Source organism: Odocoileus virginianus, chromosome X (genome assembly GCF_023699985.2).
Source record: "Odocoileus virginianus isolate 20LAN1187 ecotype Illinois chromosome X, Ovbor_1.2, whole genome shotgun sequence".
NCBI classification, from domain to species: Eukaryota; Metazoa; Chordata; class Mammalia; order Artiodactyla; family Cervidae; genus Odocoileus; species Odocoileus virginianus.
This window is the reverse complement of record NC_069708.1, coordinates 9772041-9785994: the sequence shown is the minus strand read 5'-3', so window position 1 is coordinate 9785994 and position 13954 is coordinate 9772041. Positions and strand designations below refer to the sequence as shown.

The 13954-nt window shown below is 47.6% G+C and overlaps 1 protein-coding gene and 1 pseudogene across 1 annotated transcript; one reads left to right on the top strand and one right to left on the bottom strand.

Moving 5' to 3' along the window:
- Positions 1-338: 338 nt before the first annotated feature.
- On the top strand, positions 339-1058 carry LOC110152364 (ferritin heavy chain-like). Its single transcript, XM_070461961.1, has one exon. The coding sequence runs from the start codon at positions 373-375 to the stop codon at positions 937-939; it is 567 nt and encodes a 188-aa protein (XP_070318062.1). The 5' UTR covers positions 339-372; the 3' UTR covers positions 940-1058.
- Positions 1059-12548: 11490 nt separating this feature from the next.
- On the bottom strand, positions 12549-13205 carry LOC110152436 (ferritin heavy chain pseudogene; annotated as a pseudogene).
- Between the last annotated feature and the right edge of the window lie 749 nt (positions 13206-13954).

Genomic DNA, 13954 nt, shown 5'->3' with positions numbered 1-13954 from the left:
AATAAGAGAGAGTCCTTGGAAAAAAAGTATTACGGCAAATTGAAATCTTTGTAGATGGGAAATATTCAGCTCGCAGTGGCTCTGCCCCACCCTGGCTTTGATAGACAACGGTCTCGCCCCGCCCACAGATGCCGCCCACCCACGAGACCTCTTCCTTAACCAATCCCAAGCCCAGTCACTGACCCCGCCCAACAGACGCCATTACCCCTCGATCCCAGAGCCCACATCTAGCCACCTCCCCTCTGGCCCAGAGCCCAACTCCAGCCACCCACATCATCCACCATGGGGAGGCTCCGAGGAGGCCGCTGGCGCTCGCACTCCAGCCGACGCCAGCCCCGCACACCCTCCGACCCAGCCGCCATTCCCTGGGTCATGGAGTGGCCCGCCACGCTGCCCACACCGCCCTCGCGGGTGCGTCAGAACTACCGCCCTGAGTGTGAGGCCGTGGTCAACAGCCACGCCGCCCTGGAGTTACAGGCCTCGTTCCAGTGCCTGGCCGTGGCCTTCTACCTCGACCGTGATGACGTGGCCCTGAAGCACTTCCACCGCTTCTTCCTGCTCCGCTCCCGCGAGCACAGCAAGACGGCCGAGAGTGTCATGTTCCTGCAGAACCGGCGCGGGGGCCGCGTCTCTTTCCTCGACATCAGAAAGCCCGAGAGCCAAGAGTGGGAGAGCGGACTCCAGGCCATGCAAGACACCCTGCACCTGGAGAAGTGCGTCAACCAGAGCCTGCTCGACCTGCACCAGCTGGCCACCGAGAGCTGCGACGCCGACCTGTGCCACTTCCTGGAGACCGGCTACCTGGACCAGCAGGTCAAGTTCATCAAGGAGTTAGAGGACCGTGTCAGCAACCTGAGCAACGCGGGGTCCCCGGAAGGCGGCCTGGCAGACGACGTCCTTGACAAGCTCACCCTGGGCCACGGCGACAAGGAGGACTGAGCCTGGACTGGACTTTCCCCCGAGTCCTGGGTGAGTGGCCACGGTCGCCCTGCCTGCCATGAAGTCTGCAGTATTGCCCTTGCAGAATAAGTTCACTTAAGTTTTCCTTCTTTCAGTGTTGCCAGTTCTTCCATTAAACTAATTGCTTCCTAAAGAAATAAAGGTCCCTTGTTGATTCATGCGTGCAAACCCTTAACCTTTCGAGTTTTAAAACAGGTATACAGGAGTCTCTTGAGCTACCAATGCCCTGTCCACAGGAAGCTCAGGATTTCCACAGAGGGAGGGAAGAAGGGGATCCATGGGACCCTGAAAAATAAAAACGTACCTTCACTGGACTTCCCTGGTGGGTCAGACGTAAAGAGTTCACCTGCAATGGGAAATCTGGGTTCAGTCTCTGGGTTGGTAAGACTCCTTGGAGGATGAAATGGCAACCTACTCCCGTATTCTTTCCTGGAGAATCCCAGGGACAGAGGAGCCCGGTAGGCTACAGTCCATGGGCTCCCAAAGAGTGGGACATGAGTGAGCGACTAAGCACACACACATGCAAATAAACAACGTGGTACATGGGGTGGGGGTGGGGTGAGTTGTGGCCCTGGTGAATGTAGGTGCTTGTGAATAGAATAACAATAAAAATATGGCCTGAAAATCATGGTTGGGGTTGATCTCCAGAAATAGTGAAGGGGATGAGATTGGGAAGGGACTGAAATAAAGGGGTCTTTATTTTGTTTGAAGCAGAGTTCTGGGTAGCAAGATGGGGCCCCCGGTTGCTGGCATAGCAGAGTCCCTCTCTGACAAGCTCACCCTTGGCTACAGTGACAGTCAAGGGCAGGAGGGCTGGCTTTCCTGTACACACATCCTGTGGTCACCACTGTTGAGTATGGATGCTGCTCTTAGAAAACATCCACCTGTGATTTTTTACTCGAACTGTACCACGATGCAATAAAGTAATTGTTCCACTGAAAATTTACGTCAATAGAAGGGCTGAAAAATAGAAGCTCATGGATGAAGGTCAATTTGTGATATTGAATATAAACTAAAATGAATCCCCGTGAATGTGAAATCAGTGGTTCCGGGTGCACTGAGGAATGTAGAGAGGGACGGGTTGAAGTTTGGTGACCAGTCAGTACATACCATAGCTGGTCCAGGTGAAAGACAATGGTGGTTGAATTGGAGTGGAGGCTGAAAAAATGAAGAGAGACAGACACACTGCAGATGGATTTGGATACATCAGCAAGATTTCCTCATGGAACAGAGAGGAAAAATGAGATATGAAGAAGATGATCTAACTTTTAATTTAGCCTGGGTTGGGTGGTTCTAATTATTAATTTGGAGTCTTTTGTCAGGGTCACAGCTGGGATGGAAGAGTGGAGAAGATATGTCATGTAAAATCTGAGATGCATATTAGACCTCCAAGTGGAGTCGTCACGCAGGATGTCAGAAAAATGAATTTGGAGTTCAGGGTGTACAGCAGCTTTAGGAAAAGAGCTATGGGAGATATAACCTATATAGATTGTGCTGCAGTCATGGGAATGAAAACCTCAGTGGAGAGTGGACAAGGAGTATGGCAGAGCTCAAGCCCAGGGTAACTAACATGGAGAAGCAGGGCTGAGGTGATGAAACACCCAGAGGGGTGCTGACCTCACCTTCACCATTAGTTCACTGCAGACTGTGCCCACCTGTGCCCATACACAGTGGCCCCAAATCAGCCTGTTCCTGACCTCAGTGACCTCCTGGTTTCTCCTTTCAGAATGGGGAGAAGAATGAACTTTTCATGACTATGTAGCAAGAAATTTCCCAGTCTAAAAAAACGCAAAACAAAACAGAATTCTTAAGAAAATGATAGGGACTTCCCTGGCGGTCCAGTGGTCAAGAAGCTGCCTTCCAACACAGGGGATATGGGTTCGATCTCTGGTCTGGGAGCTATGATCCCACATGCCTCAGGAGAACTAAGGCCACGCGCAGCAAAAGACCCAGCACAGCCAAGAAAATCTTTTTTGTTTTCTCCTGTTCCCCTCTAAAAATTTAGCCTCTTGGTCAAGTCTGTTTTATCAGATGAAATCTGTACACATATAAACCCTAGTATTGTCTTTGCCTAAGAAAAACACTCAAAATATGTTTCTTCTGTGCCTAGGTGTGGTTAGTAAGATAAAAGTTAAAATTTTATAGATTTTGCATGCCTTATCAAGGACACATGGTCAATCTGAGTCTAAAGTTTGCATACTGCTTTAAAAATCTACTAACATATGAACAAGCTTAGCTAGAAAGGAGTTAACTTTCCCATTTCAACATGACTGCACTTCTCTTAAGTTTCCAGAAAATATCCATTCACTCTGTTCCTCTCTCTGCTCACGTTGAGGACCTCTCCTCTCTCTGGCGGGGCTTCCCTGGTGGATCAGATGGTAAAGAATCTGCCTGCAATGCAGGAGACCCGGGTTTGATCCCTGGGTCAGGGAGATTCCCGAGAGAAGGGAATGTTTACCTACTCTAGTGTTCTTGCCTGGAGAATTCCATGAATAGAGGAGCCTGGTGGGCTACAGTCCATGGGGTCACAAAGAGGTGGACACGACTGAGTGACTAACGCTTTCATTTTTCTCTCTGTGACAATGTCTCAGCTCCTACAGAGGTCAATAAACTGTTCTCCTCCAGACAGAAGGAAGCACCAGGTGAGCAGCTGTTGGTGTTTGTAACTAGAAATTGAGTGAAGAGCCTTCCTTTTTTAAACAAATATGTATATCTTCTTTATTTTTGGCTGTGCTAGGTGTTCATTACTGCGCAGGCTTTTCTCTAGTTGCAATACGTAGGTTTCTTATTGTGGTGGCTTCTCCTGTTGTACCCCACAGTCCTGAGGTGCTTGGACTTCAGTAGTTGCCTCTGGTTCTAGAGCACAGATTCAGCAGCTGGGATGCACGGCCTGAGTTGCTCTGTGAAATGTGTGATCTTCTGGGATCAGGGAACAAACTCATGTTTCATGCTTTGGCAGGAGGATTCTTTACCACTGAGCCACCAGGTAACCCTGAAGATCCTTCTTAACTCTCCTGTTTTAGAGAAACAGTTTGGTGTTGTGGGTTCTTCCCCAAGGATGGCCTGGGTTCAAATCCCAGTCTAGCCACTTACTAAATTGAGGGAATTGGGATATGTTAATTACCTTTTCTGTGCCTCTGTTTTCTCACATGCAAAATAGGGATCATAAAACTGTTGCTTAAAACATTAGATGATTTAGTATATTTTAAATGCTTAGAACAGTAGCTGGCACATAAGTACTTTGTGTAACCATCTTTTCCCATCATCACCATCGTCACCATCATACACAGCTTCTAAGTTCCTTTGTGGTGTTTATACTTCGGACAAAGCATTTTTTATTTCTCTTTTCTTTGCCATAGGGGATCTCTTGCATTTTCACCAATCTTGTCACCTTACTAACTGAAAGGGAAAAATCCTTTGTAACTGCTTCTCAAGTGCTACCCTAGGAATCAGGAGAACAGATTGCTCTTTTCACTGCTGCAGACTCAGGCCCAAGACTGAAGGCAAGTTTCCGGGCGACAAGTTTTCCTGGCAATGCCTCTGCCACATTCTGTTTCAACTAGCTTTTCCTTCAAATCGGCCCCCAGGACCCTTTTTGCCTCTTCTGCAACTCAGGTTGCTTGAGCCTCCTCTTTCCATCATGAGCTATAGTTCACTCCTCACAGCTGGGAAACATAGGGAGGATGTAGAAGTAACCCTGATCCCATCTATGACGGTGGGAGAGGAATAAGTCAGGGTGTGTGGAATGGGAAGAGAAGATCACCTTAGGGCTACTGATAAAATAGTAATTAAACTTGATAAATCACCATGCACTTTGCCTTTGAGGGTCACAACCTTTGCTGTACACTGGAACTGCCTGTAGAGCTTTTAAAATGTTGGCTGCCCCAGACACATGCCAGACCAATTACATGAGTCCCTGGGGCAGGACCCAGACGTCCCAGGCAACTAAAGCCAGCACGAGAACCTTGCTGCTCGAACTGTGCTGTGGGAACCAGCAGCGGCCACCTCGCCTGACAGCCTGTTAGATACTCAGTAGTATTAAGTTTTAAGCACTACCCCAGGCTTCCTGAAGTAGAATCGACATTTTAACAAGGTCCCAGGTGATGAATACGCACACTGGATTTTGAGAAGCATTCTTTAGCAGCCTAGTTGTCAAACATGGCTCCAGCTTGGAATCATACAGCACCGGAAAATAATGCTGACGCCTCGAGATGAACTCAGCATACCCTCCTGTTAGGACTGAAGCAAACACAATAAAAACTTAATGCATCTTCCACCGCAGTTATGCAAAGGGCCTTGGAAACCTCTTCTTGCACTTCATGTTTCACACACGGTGACACAGACACACCAACAGACACCCGCACACTTTACCCATTGTGTTTTATCACAGCTTCTGCACTTCACTTTGTCCCAGGTGATCCAATCACCTCTTTCACCCTCCTCCTCACTGAGTAAGTTCTTCAAGGTGGCAAGTGAGATGGAGCCTGGACTCACAGGCCCCTCGGTGATAGGCAAGCCTGCCGCTCAGCACCAGGGGAAAAACGATTAGGAGCCTCCGACCAAATGGGCTCCAGTCTGGGAACTGCTGGGACAGCTTCCTTGGCAGCTGGGTGCCGTGGTGGCTGTCAAGCTACCATTTCTGCCAACCATCTCTAAGGGAGGCGTCTTTTTTGGTATTTCTTAAGCGAACCCTCAAACCCAAGCTGGTCATCCTGGAGATGGTCCATTCTCCTCCGCGGCTTCCCCAGGAAATTCTTACAGCCAAACTGTCGATAGTCACTGCCGCCTTTGCTCCAGAAATTAAGCTAGGCTCCGGCTTCCTCTCTTATCCCTCTTAGACTGTTTAGGGCGGGGGCAGGGAATGAGCGGAGGCCATTTTTTAAGACAGGACCATCCATAGACTGTTCTCAGCTCTTGGGTTTGAAACCTGGGATGCTCACTAAGCCTTTGACTTAGGGGTTGTCTGGTCTCTCTCTCCTCAAAACATCCATTCTCAGAGGGGCTGGCTAAACTTCAGAAGCAGCACAAAAGTGGAGAGTGGTTGAGGGGCAAGTCTCTCATGTGCCTCAATTTTTCCTACCAAGAGACAAACTGTACTGTGAGCCCAGACTGGCAAGCCCTGCTGCTTCCCTTCAGCACCCAGGAGGGCAATGTTTTTCCAGGTGCCGCCAGATGTCCCACATCACCCAGACCTCGCATTTCTCAGAAGACTGCAGGTTGAGCCCCATCCATGAAGGTTGGGAAGAGGCGGCAGGCATTTCCTACTGGCGCTTGTGCTGGGCCCATCATGGTTTTGCTGGCATAAAAGTCAACTAGCTTGAGTCATACAGTGGTGGAAACTGGTCCGCCAACCTCAAAGCTCTGGCTTCACAAAGGGCCTGTATTCCTTCAGAGGACACACTCCCAGATGGAGAACTCTTGGTGGTCCTCCCATTAGCTCTGCCTGGCACTGGCGTTAACATCTCCCCTCAGATCAAGAGTAGGTTCACAATGTCTGACCTCAACCGGTTTTTCTAAGTTATTCTGCAGAACACGAATTGCAGAAGAGAAGGAAGGTATGGTTCCGGGGGAAGACTGAACCTCAGAAAAACCCTGTCTCACCTGGGTCAGAGCCTAATGACAATCCGAACTAAATCCACGTGGCTCCGCCTTCAGTGCCTCTCATGGTTCCCCTGCCATAAAAACTGAGAATCCCTCCACAGAGTTCAGAGCTTCCATCAACACTCCTCCAAAGGCCAAAGATACACCGGTACCCCTGTACCCTGTCTCACCAGAGAGGCCAAAGGGATTGGTCTCCCAATGCTTGAACCCACCAGGGTACTAAACTTGGCACAGGGGGTCCTCACCCTAAGGAAGGGCAAAAACCAATGAAACAAGTCCCCAAAGCGTGAGATGATCGAGGTCAACCCAGGGCATTCGTACATGTACAGTCTCCATTTTCGACCGCACATCTTATATAATAGGGCGGGGGGAAAAGCATATGTAGGGCACAGCTTTCTGTATCTGCCTGAATGCCCTATCCCCTTACTGGGGGAAAATCTAACAAAGTGAAATGCCCAAGTGACTTTCTCACCAGAAACAGTAGACACTAAAGTACTCCTCCCTAGGTCAAGCCTGCATGCTCCAAGCTGTGCTATGACAATGGAAAGACAAACTTCAACCAGACGTCCCTGAATAAATTCTGCAAAAGGTAAGAGAGAATGCTTGATTTGAGGGGAGGCCAGGAAGAGCCAAGACCGCTGACCCAGTCGTAGGAAAACTCCAGCCTGGTGCCAAGTATCGGAACTGAAAAGCAATAGCCTTTAAAGAGGCACGTGAAGTATAAAGCCTCTGACAATCACCTTTATTAAATGCCAAGTAATCTAAGGTTAGTAGTGTACTGTTAGTCACTCAGTCATGTCTGACTCTTTGCAACCTTTTGGACTGTAGCCTGCTAGGCTGCTCTGTCCATGGGATTCTCCAGACAAGAATACTGGAGTGGGTAGCCATTCCCTTCTCCAGGGTATCCTCCCGACCCAGGGATCAAATCCATGTCTCCCACGTGGCAGACAGGTTCTTTACCCTCTGAATCACCAGGGTACTCCTTAAAGGCAACAGGCTCTCTGCAAGCAACATCCAAACGATACTTGCCCTCTAAGTATCAACATCAAATACTGCTACTAGCCAACTGGCCCTATGATGGCTCCTACATAAAACCCATCTGGATGTGGGGAATGCGCTCCCAGGACCTGTGCAGGGACTGCCCTCATGGTAGTGCCTAAGTAGCATCCATAAGATTGACTCTAGCCTGGGATATAAATGTGCCCAGAATATTCATGTGCTTTGGATGAGCTCTTCCAGGAAGGAAAGGACAGCCACTCATTCCACTGCTAAAGATGTCCTTGATGACCCAGGAGAGCTCTCAACAATTTGTCCACAAGCAGCAGGCATCAGATATGCCCTGCAGTCCTCAGGGAAGCCTCTACGTTATATCAGGCCAGCCTATGCCCAGCTGATCACCAATATTGCATATCCACATGGGTTCCCACCCCTGGGTGGCCTCCACTCCAGAGGACCTCACTCGTGAGTGAGAGAGACTCATCGCTGGAGATGATACCATCCCAGGAGACATCATCCCAGGCCAGGAGTTCACCACTGGAGACACCTATGCCTCGTGCACTGGAGATGACACCCCAGGGCCATGGTACCATGTTGGAGATGCAGCTGCTCACCCGGATGACTTGCTCCCAAGTTCACATTGTGGAACACTGCAATGGGGACTGAGACGTTCCTGAAACAATGGACTAAGTGTGCTGCCTGATGGCACCGGAGGATGAGCCGCTATGATGTTACCTGGCGGAACTTGCTGGGTGCTTGCTGACTGACCCAACCCTAGACCAAGAGGCCCCTCAGACTGTCAGTCAGTTCTCAGGCCAAAAGGTGCACCCAGAAACAGACAGCTCCCCTGCCTACAAATACTGAAGGCTGTTTACATCCTCAGCTCCTAACTCTCCTGTCTCAGCATCACAGGCTGGATTGTACTCTAAGCACCTGAGTTGTTTTGTTTTCTTTGGCTGCACTGGGTCTTAGCTGCAGTATGTGGGATCTACTTCCCCAACCAGCGATTGAACCCAAGCCCCCTGCACTGGGAGCTTGGCGTTGTAGCCACTGGACTACCAGGGAACAACTACCCTGAGTTGTTTTCCTTTGTTATGTCAATTTTCAACTTTTTTTTTTTCATTTATTTTTATTAGTTGGAGGCTAATTACTTTACAGTATTGTAGTGGGTTTTGTCATATATTGACATGAATCAGCCATGGATTTACATGTATTCCCCATCCCGATCCCCCCTCCCACCTCCCCCTCCACCCGATCCCTCTGGGTCTTCCCAATGCACCAGGCCCGAGCACTTGTCTCATGCATCCAAACTGGGCTGGTGATCTGTTTCACCCTAGATAATATACATGTTTCAATGCTGTTCTCTCGAAACATCCCACCCTCGCCTTCTCCCACAGAGTCCAAAAGTCTGTTCTGTACAACTGTGTCTCTTTTTCTGTTTTGCATATAGGGTTACCGTTACCATCTTTCTAAATTCCATATATATGTGTTAGTATATTGTATTGGTCTTTATCTTTCTGGCTTACTTCACTCCGTATAATGGGCTCCCGTTTCATCCATCTCATTAGAACTGATTCCAATGAATTCTTTTTAATGGCTGAGTAATATTCCATGGTGTATATGTACCACAGCTTCCTTATCCATTCGTCTGCTGATGGGCATCTAGGTTGCTTCCATGTCCTGCCTATGATAAACAGTGCTGCGATGAACATTGGGGTGCACGTGTCTCTTTCAGATCTGGTTTCCTCAGGGTGTATGCCCAGAAGTGGGATTGCTGGGTCATATGGCAGTTCCAGTTCCATTTTTTTAAGGAATCTCCACACTGTTTTCCATAGCGGCTGTACTAGTTTGCATTCCCACCAACAGTGTAAGAGGGTTTCCTTTTCTCCACACCCTCTCCAGCATTTATTGCTTGTAGACTTTTGGATAGCAGCCATGCTGACTGGCGTGTAATGGTACGTCATTGTGGTTTTGATTTGCATTTCTCTGATAGTAAGTGATTTTTTAATTGAAGGATAATTGCTTTCCAGAATTTTGTTGTTTTCTGTCAAACCTCAACATGAATCAGCCATAGGGATACCTATGTCCCCTCCTTGTTGAACCTCCCTCCCCATCCCACCCCTCTTGAATGATCCAGAGCCCCTGTTTGCATTCCCTGAGACATACAGCAAATCCCCATTGGTTATCTGTTTTACATCGGGTAATGTAAGTTTCAGTGTTATTCTCTCCATACATCTCACCCGCTCCTCCCCTCTCCCTGTGTCCATCAGTGTATTCTTTATGTCTGCTTCTCCATTGTTGGCCTGCATAAATTGTTTGGTACCATCTTTCTAGATTCCATATATGTGTTAGTGTGTGATATTTATCTTTCTCTTTCTGACTTCACTCTGTATAATAGGCTCTAGGTTCATCCACCTCATTAGAACTGACTTAAATGTGTTCCTTTTTATGGCTAATATACCATGGTGTATATGTACGAGAGCTTCTCTATACAATCATCTGTCAGTGGACATCTAGGTTGTTTCCATGTTCTAGCTATTGTAAATAGTGCTGCAATGAACAATGGGATATATGTGTCTTTTTCAATTTTGGTTTCCTCATGGTCAGAATTCCCTAGTGGCTCAGATGGTAAAGAGTATGCCTGCTATATGGGAGACCTGGTTTCGATCCCTGGGTCGGGAAGATCCCCTGCAGAAGGAAATGGGAACCCCTCCAATATTCTTGCCTGGAAAATCCCATGGACTGTAGTCTGCCAAGCTCCTCCGTCCATGGGGTTGCAAGGAGCCGGATACGACTGAGTGAGTTCACTTCACTCAGGGTATATGCCTAAGCGTGGGATTGCTGGGTCTTATGGTGGTTTAATTCCTAGTTTTTAAAGAAATCTTGATACCATTTTCCATAGTGGCTGTATCAAATTTGCATTCCCACCAGTAGTGCAAGAGGGTTCCCTTTTCTCCACACCCTCTCCAGCATTTATTGTTTGCAGACATTTTGATGATGGCCATTCTGACCTGTGTGAGGTGATACATCATTGTAGTTTTGATTTGCATTTGTCTAATAGTGCGCAATGTTGAACATCTTTTCATGAGTTTTGTTAGCCATCTGTGTGTCTTCTTCGAATAAATGTCTGTTTAGGTATTTTTCCCGTTTTTTTGGTTGCGTTGTTTGTGGGGTGTCTTTTCACCTTGTTTATAGTTTCCTTTGCTGTGCAAAAGCTTTTAATTTTAACTAGGTCCCACTTGTTTACTCTTATTTTTATTTAGATTGGAAGTTTCTCATGAAGTTAAATATATGTTTACTGTATGCCATTGTAATATCAGTCCTAAAGTGTCTTGCCAAGAGAAGTTAAAACAATCTTTTTAATTTGTATATGAATGTTCACAGTAGCAATATTCCCTAAAGACTGTAAGTAAAACAACTCAAATGTCTTCCAACTGGTGAATGAACAGAAGTAGCATATCTATGGAGTAGAATATTATTCAGCAATAAAAAAGAATGATGTAGCAATATATAACACAGGTAAACCTCAAAAACACTATGCCCAATGAAAGAAATCCAACAGAAAAGAACGCATATTGTATGTTTCCATTTATAGTAAATGTCTTGAAAAGGCAGATGTGTAGAGACCAAAACTAGACCAGTGTTTACCAGGGTCTGTCTGGGGATGGTATTACAGAGAGACTGTAAATGGGCATGAGGTATTTGGGGTGTGATGAAAATATTCTAAAATTAGTTGTGATGATGGTTATACAGGTCTGTAAATAAATATATTAAAGTCATTGAATTGAGTGATTTCAGCATCACTATCAAAGTAAGAAACCCCAAGGACCTGTCTCTCCATAGAAACACCCATTGGATAGAGACGATTGGGGGCCTGGGAACAGTGACAGAATGAATAATTCACAATAAATGTTTTTATATACTTCGATTTCTGAATCTTATGGATGTATTACTACTTCTAAAACTTAACACAAAGAAATTCACTCTTCCAGGGAAGGAAAAAAAAGTACAGATAACTCTTTCAGGAAGCCTAATTTTGACTTAAAAGTAAAGCGTGTCAGGTGAGGATTAAGACACCTGTGTGTTTAGTGAGCACCAAGTATGAAATATGTCATTCAGGGCTGGAAACAACAGAGAACATGGACGCAGGGTCTGAGCACCTGAAAGAAACATACAAACACCACTTATAAACCTATCATTAAAAAAAAAAATAAAACAGGGATAATGCCATTCATCCTACAGGAATATTGCCTAAATGAAATCACCTATGTAATATTGATTACATAGCTCAAGAAAATCAGATGGCAACAGGCCAGAAAATAGGCAATTTATCCCTTCTGAAGCCAGATAATTCTAGCCTCCATTCACCAGGGCTTCTCTTCACTTTGAGCTTGTCAAAGAGGGATTTTGCCAAGCTGACTTCTGGACCCCCTCCCCCCGCCATGTTGCTACCCAGAATTAAGCATTAACATTTCACATAAAGTGAAAAACCCCTTCATATCAACCCTTGCCCAACCCCATCCCCTTCACTCTTCCCCCAGATAAACTCCAATCATGATTTTCAGGCCATGTTCTTATACTTTTAACTCTGCCCAGGCATCCACACTCACCAGGGCCCCAGACCACCCCTCACCCAACATTGTTTTACTAGGGGAGGAATGATTTTGTGTTTTCCATGGTCCCATGGAACACCTTCCCTCTCCATCGGTGGAGATCCTAAGCTGCACCTGGACAGGGCCTGGGTAGCTGGAGAGACTCTTGTATACCTGTATAAAGTTTAAAAGTGAGAGATTTGCACATACAAATTAGAGACATTTATTTATGCATCAATTAATAACTTTATTTGAAGAACAAATAACTTTATGTGAAGAACTGCCAAAACTGCAAGAAAAAAACTTAAGTTTTTCTGCAAGGGCAATACTGCAGACTTCATGGCAGGCAGGGTGACCGTGGCCACTCACCCAGGACTCGGGGGAAAGTCCAGTCTAGGATCAGTCCTCCTTGTTGCCGTGGCCCAGGGTTAGCTTGTCAAGGACGTCGTCTGCCAGGCCGCCTTCCGCGGACCCCGCGCTCCTCAGGTTGCTGACATGGTCCTCCAGCTCCTTGATAAACTTGACCTGCTGGTCCAGGTAGCCGGTCTCCAGGAAGTGGCACAGGTCAGCGTCGCAGCTCTCAATGGCCAGCTGGTACAGGTCGAGCAGGCTCTGGTTGACGCACTTCTCCAGGTGCAGGGTGTCTTGCAGGGCCTGGAGCCCGCTCTCCCACTCTTGGCTCTCGGGCTTTCTGATGCCGAGGAAAGAGACGCGGCCCCCACGCTCTTTCTGCAGGAACATCAGGCTCTCCGCTGTCTTGCTGTGCTCATGGGAGCCAAGCAGGAAGAAGCGGGAGAAATGCTTCAGGGCCACGTCATCACGGTCGAGGTAGAAGGCCACGGCCAGGCACTGGAACGAGGCGTGGAACTCCAGGGCGGCGTGGTTGTTGACCGCGGCCTCACACTCGGGGCGGTTGTTCTGACGCACCTCCAAGGTCGGTGTGGGCACCAAGTCGGGCGACTCCAAGACCGAGGGAATGGCGGCTGGGACGACGCGAGTGTGGGCCCAGCATCGGTGGGGGCGCGGGCGCCAGCGGCCTCCCCGCAATCTTCCCATGGTGGGCGGTGTGGGCGGCCTGAGGCGAGCTCCGGGTCAGAGGGCAGGTGGCTGGGTGAGGGCTCTGGGAGGGAGGGGTAATGGCGTCCGCTGGGCGGGGTCAGTGCCTGGGCTTGAGATTGGTTAAGGAGGAGCTCACGTGAGTGGGCGGGATCTGTGGGTAGGATCTGTGGGCGGGGCGAGACCACTGTCTATCAAAGCCAGGGTGAGGCAGAGCTGCTTTGAGCTGAGTACTTCGCATCTAGAAAGTTTTCATTTGCCGTAATACTTTTTTACCAAGGACTTTCTCTTATTCTCTAATTGCTCCCTTTTATAGCACCCTGTTCCCATTTTATAAGCCCACTGTCATGTTTACAGTACTGAGAATATGAATTTGGATTTTTTTGATAATGGTTTCTTCTGTTTCCTGTAGTATATATATTTTTTCTCCAAAAATAGTTCTGTTTATTCATTATGATCTCTTTCACTTTGTTAAATATCTGGTAAACATTTGTCCTTCCATATTTGGGAGTAAAGGATCCAGGTTCGATCCCTGCATCTGGAAGATCGTCTGGAGAAGGGAATGGCTACCTACTCCAGTATTCTGGCCTGGAGAATCCCTTGGACAGAAAAGCCTGGCGGGCTGTGGTCAGTGGGGTTGCACAGAATCCTACACAGCTGAACGACTAACACTTGCACTTTTTTCATTGTGATTTCACCCTCCCCTCCCCCCGCCTGGTGGTTCTTATTATGATTGCAAGAGGTGCCTC